Source organism: Galleria mellonella, unplaced genomic scaffold, assembly GCF_026898425.1.
Source record: "Galleria mellonella isolate WM207_F2 unplaced genomic scaffold, CSIRO_AGI_GalMel_v1 utg36, whole genome shotgun sequence".
NCBI lineage: Eukaryota > Metazoa > Arthropoda > Insecta > Lepidoptera > Pyralidae > Galleria > Galleria mellonella.
The window spans coordinates 4,803,873-4,812,611 of NW_026442086.1; the positions used below are offsets into that span (position 1 = coordinate 4,803,873).

An 8,739-nucleotide genomic window follows, 5' to 3' on the forward strand; every position below is an offset into this window, starting at 1 on the left:
GCCTCTTACGACTCCCACAGGAAAGAAAGGGGTGGCCTATTCTATTCCGGGACCACACAGCGGGTAATTCATGTTTAATATAAGTAAATATTTATTGAAAATCTATTGTATAAGAATTAACTGGATTTAAATTATCAGATCTAATATGTAGATACTATCTTAATATCTTGTACATAAATATATTTATATATGCAATATATCACATGTCAATAAACATTACTAGCTATATGCGGCTTCACCCGCAATTAGTACATAAAGAATCCTATGTACTAAGAGAAGATATAACCTATCTTTGTACCAAATTTCATTCAAATCCGTTCAGTAGTTTTTGCGTAAAAGATTAATAAACATCTATCTATCCATATATTGTTACAAACTTTTGCATTTATTAAATTAATAGTATGTAATATCGTTTAAATATATATCATTATACTCGTGAGATAGTTTATGAAAAAAATTGAAAAAAAAAAAAGAAAATCAATCACAACTAGAATATTATTCATTTATTTAAATGTTAATGTACAGTGAAACTGTGTAGGTACATATGGCGGACTTAACACTGGTCGGTGTTCTCTATCAGTCAACCTTTCGGCAAACCGAGAAATAAATTATATAAAATTTATATATAATAAGCCGTCATTCTTTTAATGTATATAATATCCCTGTACATCTACGCAGAGCATCAAGTAAGGATATTTTTAAAAGAAGACTTTTTAATTATTTGTTGAGTCAACAAAACCAGCTCTAGTTACAAGTTACTCAATAGTTATTTATCTCATAATGCTTATTGTTGTTTTAATTTATGTATATATATATATATATATATATATATATATATATATATATATATATATATATATATATATATATATATATATTTCATATGTATTAGTTTATCCATATATATTAAAAGTAATGTTTATGTATTATATGTGCATTTCTTATGTGTATATTTATATATATGTTTATATTTATATTGTGTATTGCCTTAATGTGTTACTATAATTGTCACATATTTTTCACCACATCTGCCCTTCATACGCTTTCTGTTTTTACCTAATGGTTAGCTGGTAGAGAATGCCATATGGCATTAAGTTCGCCATTTGTACAAAATTTTATTGTGCAATAAAGAATAAATAAATAAATAAATATCGAATATTATGCAGAGCAGTTATTGGAGTGCAAATTCAATGCCGTTTTATGTAATATTTATTTTATAAATGTATTAATTTGTAATCTGTTGCCTTGCTATAAATAATAAATATATTATGTAGTAAGATATTTAATTGTTTGAACACATGAGCCTGAGAATTAAGTTTAGCAATATTTCTGCATAAATTTGATGCAATAAGGGTCATCTTATTTCTTAAAATAATTTAATTATTTATAAAAGATATACTCTACAAAATTGTAATTCATACACTAATCGAGCATTGTAAATAATCTGAACTGTGGTTATTTGCTATAAAAACTATTGTAGGCGTTATTAGTGCAATCGGTATAAAATTTATGTATTGTGTAGTAAGCCCCAGGCGATTCAATATATTTCACAATTTTATTCCTCGTTATGCCTAAATATAAGATATGTTTCTATATCTACCGTGTGGTCCCGGCATAGAATAGGCCACTCCTTCCTTTCCCGTGGATGTCGTAAAAGTCGACTAAGGGTACTTAATGCTCGAGGGATGGGCAGCAGCGTCCCTCTTAAACATCACCAAAGCCTAACTGCGGCTGCCAATCTGCCTGCTAAGCATGTCAAACCCTTCCTTATGGGAAAGGTCTATGTTCACCAGTGGGTAGTCAGATGATACGATGATGTCTCTATATAGTTTTAGGGCAAAGGTTTACTCAGATTGGGAATAAAAAAAACTGATTTGGGAATTTCTATTCCTTATTTATATGTTTTATATTTTAATAATCTCTTGATTAACTTATAACTCTTCTTATTTTTTACTTGCAGGCGTTTGTATCCTGCGCTATCGGTACCGGGTCTGTGGGATTTGTTATGCTGGTCTATGGTTTGGCAGACGCTATAGGATGTGTGGCAACTGGTTACATCGCTAAGGTAAAAAAATAGTTTTTAGTTAGAAATAATTAAAAGAATCATAATCTTTTCAATCAATCAAGGGCTTCTCTTTGTCCGCCGGTTGATGTGTGGGCGGGCGAAGTAGGGGCCTCGGGGCGTATCCCATTACCTCGGCTTCCACTCCGGAGGCGACAACCTCCGAGTCGCTGGATTTGCAGTCGGCATACACTGTTGGTCTGTGTATGCCGGCGTGGCGTCTTAAGATCTTTTCATACAGTCATTCCAAAGAGCTAAGACTGAGAAGTATTCTGCGCTTCAACACGAGATGGTGCTAGTGAGACATCCTTACCACAGATAATATAATACTATACTAGCATCGTTATTAATATAAATTATGAATGTGAAAGTGAGTTTGTTTGCATCAATGCATTATGTGGGATACAGAATCATATATAGTTTCTTTTTATCCCAGTTAGTGGACATGTTCCAGGCATGCGGATGAAGACCTGCGTAAAAACTAGTTATGAATATTTTATGAAAATTTTATAGACTTTCACGTTGGTATATGTTTCGCGAAGAAGAAGTGAAGCTAGTTTCAGTTCATTGTAATAAATTCACTGGATATTGTCTACGATAGATTTTAGAGGGAGGACGGGGCAAGGAAGTTCACTTGACAATATAGTGCTTTATATTATTCCCAAATTCGTGTATAATATAGTATATATCATATATGTGTAAGTATATTTGTTATTCATATATATTTATTCGTTTATATATGTAATTTTAGTATGTATGTATATCAATAATTAGTAGTACCGCATTCGAGTATTCTGACACTTCCCTATGGTTGACTGGGAGAGAATGCTTTTAACATTAAGTCCGCCATGTACACATATTTGTACTAATGAATAAATAAATAAATAAATAAAAATAGTCTATAATGCTAGACAATAAGTCTGCTTGACCCTATCATCAATAATAAAATGTAACTGGTCGCTGTTTAGTATAATAAAATGTACAAATATAAGAAAAACTATTATAGGGGGGCTTTCTAGCTAATGATTATTAGAATTTTTGTCAATTTGTTTGTAGGTTTGTGCACGTTAATCTTGGAAATGGCTTAACCGATTTGAATACGGTTTTTACTGATACGTTTCAGATTGTTCTACTTAACATTTAGAGTTTGTTTTATTTCAATCAGTTCATAAATAAAAAAGTTATATCAACCTAAAGAATACCCACCCGTGGGAAGTCAGGGCGGGTTGTTAGTTACTAATAAATCTTTCCCCTATTGTACCTACAATTTGCCATTGTATTATATTGTACATGAAGATAAATAAATAAATGATATTATTTCAGATCACGGGTCGCCTGCCTTTGATCTGCTGTGCTCTGACAGTTCACGTGGCATTGTTCATCACCGTCCTGGTGTGGCGGCCTCAAGCTGGTCTCAGTTACGTCATGTACATTATTGCCGTGTTATGGGGCCTCTGTGATTCCATCTGGATTGTTCAAATAAATGGTATGATATTAATGTGTATTATATCAAAAGGAAATTTTGTACAAAAGTGACCTATACCTATACACCTTCCATCTTATTTTTTTTTAAATGCGTGAGAATGAAATGAGGTCCAATGAACCCATTGTTAGCAATACACCCTATCAGGTCGACCTCCACGCGGTTCGCCTTAGAAACCATCGTGGTTAATTCTAGTTGAATTCGTCGCGATGGGCTAACTAGCTTGCTTTCATCCTCACTTATCATCACTCATTGGTGCCCCACCAGTGTATGCCGATAGCGCAAGCGGGGTTACCATTCCATTATCAACCGTTAAAAAATATATCATTTACAGGTTATAGTTTAAATAATTCGGTTATTTTTAATTATCTATCCATCTTCTTTTGTTTCAGCATATTACGGCCTCCTTTTCCCTGGTAGAGAAGAAGCGGCTTTCTCTAACTTTCGTTTATGGGAATCCGTTGGATACATTATAGCGTACCTGATATCACCTTATATGAGGACCAGTACAAAGACATATGTAATGTTTGCCATTCTAATTGTCGGCGCGTCGTGTTATTTCACTGTGGAGTATAGAGAACGGAAAGTGAAGAAGTTTGAGATAAATAATTTGAATAATAAAGAGCCTTGTGCAGAGAAAGGCTGCGACAATATCATGTTTCAGCACGTTGAATGAGTTTAGTGTTTATTTTTAAGGTTTAATCTGTGATTGAGTATCTAGTACCTAAGGTAGGAGATAACACAAGGAAAGATAAACTAAAAACTAATTAGTATATAGAAAGAAAGAAAGAAAATTTACAATAATATAAAGTTTGTACAAAATATAAAATTTGCACACAGGAGTTAAAAATAATTAAAAATAATAAAAATATAGTAACTACAGAAGTAACTTAATACATAAAAAGAAATACATATATATATATATATATATATATATATATATATATATATATATATATATATATATACATACAATTTGAAAAAAAAAACACTGATCAATTTGTCAGTCATGCCTTCTCTTTGATAATAGGTCAACCATTAAAGGGATATCGGCCCTAGCAATAATTTCTCTGTCACAGGTACTATACAGTATGATAAAGTTAAGACTGACAAATAGTCAGGTTTTTTTTTTAAGTTACTTGATATGCTAATTAATTTTTAGTTCGCTTAACGATGGTGGCAATCCAACATACAGCACGCCTGGTGGTAAACGGTTACCATAGTTTATAGACATTTGCAAAATCAAGAGGATCACATGCAAGTAGCTAACTCTAACTACTTGTTGTTAACCAGTAAGCACAGTTTGTGCACACTGAACTTTCTTAACATGCCTATAAAATTAGAAAACATTTATACTTGTAAATTTAAAAATTTTACATGTATGGGTTGCAAAGTAATATTTAATTATTGTTTAATAGATTTGACGTCAGATCTAAAATTTTATATGTATATGAATTATACATAAAAGTTAAATATAAAATTATTAGGTATAGGCGATTAGGCTCTCATTATGATCGGTAGTTAGCTTACCGATCATTCCTAAGTATCTAAACAACAAACATTCATTGACCGTTGATTGTTACATTTACGGAAAAATTAGGTAAATTGTTGTCTGTGTAGGTATTGTGAATGAAATCATAATATGTTAGTTTGAACAATGAAATACCTAATTTAATTATGTTTATATCGGTCCCATGTCAGTTTAAAATCACGACATATCGTAGTTCCGGTCACGTTATGACTGACGGTGCAGTGTACCAAAATAACATGCCGTTGGATGCTTTAATGACCATAATGATCATGTATTATGTAAATGAGACCTTTTTATATTGAACTACAGAATGTCTATAAGGAATCGTAGTAAGAACTCATTGATTATTCATGTAAAATACGAATGTATGTATTAAGAAAGAGAAAAGAATTGGGAAAATAAAAAAAAAAGTTTTACAAAGATTTAATTAATTAATTAAAATTCATTGATGTTCAGGTTATTGACCTGATACGACATCATAATATTCAAGAAAAGAGCATATTCCTTTTTTAAAGGATGGCAATACATTTGTAATGTCTCTGGTGTTGTGAATGTAATGTACATAGGCGGCGATAGTCACTTACCATCAGGTGAGTCGCATGCTTATTTGCCTCCTGTGTGTGTGTGTGTGTGTTATAAAAAATATATAATACACAGAAAAATTGAAACGTATCAAATTACTAATTAAAATAACTTTCTAATTACTTGTCTTTCGTATGACTTGTGTTACACACTGACCTACAAATTGGTTGACCTTTTCGGTTTCACATTCACGATTTAACCTTAGTTATGAGTACTGAAATATTATCTACTGAGTTATTGTCCACACTATTCAGTGACAAGAGAAGTGTGTGTACATATTACAGGTTCTATTTAGAAATGTAATCATATAGACAACAAGTTTGTGAGAAAGGTATTTACGCCTATAGGCTACGGTAAACGAGGTTATCGTAGCCTATGGACGCCTGTAACATCAGGGGTGTCACGCGTTGCCGACCCTTAAAAACCTTAAGACGTCCTTTTTGAAGACTCCCATGCTGTAGTCTCTAGGAAAAGCCTTGGCATGAAGATCATTCATCACAAAAGCCGTCTGCACAGACATCTCTATTACATACATGATTGTGCTAAGAGCATGCATGCAGGTGCTTGCATTGCCGTATTTAAGTTTTTTTTTTACAACTTACAATGGCAAACAAGCTGATGGCCCACTTGATGGAAAGTGGTAACCGTCGCCTATAGACATAAGCAGTACCATGGACATAAGAGAGTATACTGTTTCGCCCATGATACCCCCATGCGTTGCCATTCCTGAGGACTCAGATGTTATTCCTCTGTACCCTGTAAATTCACGCCATATCCCACCGTTCAAACCGAAACATAGCCAGGCAAACACAACTACTTTACGGTAGAAACACAATGGGACAGAGGTACCCAAGCAATCGATTTTTGTACAAAGTCAAAACATTACACGGCACAGCTACTAGAGAACTAGTCTGAAATGGTAATGTATACGGAGTCGTAGTATATTCTGTGATGTTAGATGGTGTTGTCATGACTGTAGGTGACGGGTACCACTTTCCACTAGGTGGCCTGTCAGCTTATTTGTTATTTCAAATTGCATGAAAATGACGGTAACGTTTTATTTACCTTTGGCATAACTTGTGAATACAAACTCTACGGTTATCAAATGACTGGCTACTTCGATTTCGAAATCACGAGGTCGTGACTCATTACCTTGAATAAGATTAATAAAATATTATCACGTGAGTTATTGCCCACGATGTTCTCTGGTATGAGTTTGCATTATTTAGAATCTGATATACTATTAAGAAGGGGGGAGAAGGCATTGTTAGTAATGAGGTCTAATAGTCCCATTGCTAGCAATATACCCTCTCAGGTCGACCTCCACGCGGTTTCCCCTCGTAACCATTATGGTTAATTTTTGTCAAATTTTTCATGGTGAGCCAAACGACCTACATTTATTCCAGGGTTCGCCGATATATATCAGCGGATATATATCATGATATATATCACGATATATATGAAATAGATAAATATCAATTGATTTTTTCATGTCTTCTAAACTAAAAATTTTGGAAATTAATATTTACCCTGGCTACACGTAGCGAAAAACTACAATTCAGAATAATTTAGATTGTTTCTCAAAATAGCAACCTCATTTAAAGTTGGGGAAATCCCTTTTAACTTCCCAGTACGGCTAGCTTTTTATTGAAATTCAAACCTTAACTTCATATCATATAAGGTTTATTTTACGAAGTAATAAAAACATGGGGATTCCCTAATGCTTCTAGCGTTAATAATTATCACTTTCTAGGGAATTCCCGCAAGCGTGACAATCGAAAGATTTGACAAACTTTGAGTCATTATTGTTTTTCACTTCGGTCAAATAAGACTAATTGTTTTGTTACTTGTGAAAAGTTTTTTAAATAATAAATGTAGTAATAATTTGATACTTATTTTATTTTACAAATTCCTTTCACATTTTTAAGCGTGTAATCCCCTCACAGAATGAAATTCGCTTCTTTTTCTTAGCCGGGATATATATCTGATATATATATATAAAAAAATCGGATTTTTGATATTTATTATAAAAATCGGATTTTTTTCGAATTCTGATTTATTCTTCCACTGGTGCCCCGCTGGTGTATGCCGATAGAGCGGGCGGGGTTACCATTCCATTATCACCCGTTAAAAAAAAACTTTTTTTATTTGAAAAGTCTTTAGATTGACTTCCTTGAAATTTTATAATAATTGATTCGGTAGTTTACTTAAATTCTAAAAATATTTGTTGTATTAAAAAAAAAAAATGCGTAGTTAGAATCCGGCAGGGTTTAAACTTGCACGTTTTACATGTCGGGGCCACAGAGCGAATAATTATGGTCGGGACATTAAACATGACATTTTCAAACTTTAAACCTATTTTTTATTTATTTTAGGGGGCAAAATAATAAATAGTTTTTATGAACAGTAAGGTATATTTCTGACATTTTTTTATAACACAGGATAAACGAGCATGTGACTCATCTAATGGTGACATTATGATGATACTTAAAACTACCAAGGAAAATTGGTTTAAATATATTTTTTTTAAATATTTTTTTTTTATAAAGATAAGAATCGATATGATCAAATTAAATTTTTATATGTACCAGTTTACTTGTTTATATTTTGTCGTTGAATATAAATTGTAAAAATTGTAAATTGCACTTTATGCAATTGTACTTTATGTATCTTTCTTGAATAAAAGTATTATTATCATTTGTATTTGTGTATGTATATATATTTACCTGTGTAAATAAAAAAAGTATACATAAAAGTATTGCAACGGGTCGACGAATACAGGTTGGAAATTTGTGAATAAATATGCGGGAAACATGTTTAGCTATACGTAGCTATAATGATAATGACGTTGTAAAGTTAATGATAGACAATTATTTTTAATACGGTTATAATTTTTGTAACTGTTCTTTAAAAATATTATTCTTTTGATATTGTAATGTGAAAATTGTTGCAAATAAAAAGTAATTAATTATGTGTTTCGTTTTAATTGTCACCTTATTATTTCTTCGAGGAGGATAATGTTTAAAAGTTAATTAATACACAGAGGTTATAAAATATTCTAAAGACGACTTCCAGTAGATA

The 8,739-nt window shown here is 32.2% G+C and overlaps 1 protein-coding gene across 3 annotated transcripts in view; it reads left to right on the forward strand.

The window, feature by feature from the left end:
* LOC113520814 (UNC93-like protein) overlaps window positions 1–8,629 on the forward strand; it is a 28,717-nt gene extending 20,088 nt beyond the window's left edge. For all 3 annotated transcript variants that reach the window (XM_026906221.3, XM_031910455.2, XM_031910454.2), the window contains exons 9-11: window positions 1,961–2,065; window positions 3,386–3,548; window positions 3,938–8,629. In XM_026906221.3, the coding sequence (XP_026762022.1) occupies window positions 1,961–2,065; window positions 3,386–3,548; window positions 3,938–4,221 (552 nt within the window). In that variant the 3' untranslated portion in view covers window positions 4,222–8,629. The remainder of the gene's footprint in view (window positions 1–1,960; window positions 2,066–3,385; window positions 3,549–3,937) is intronic.
* Window positions 8,630–8,739: the final 110 nt, after the last annotated feature.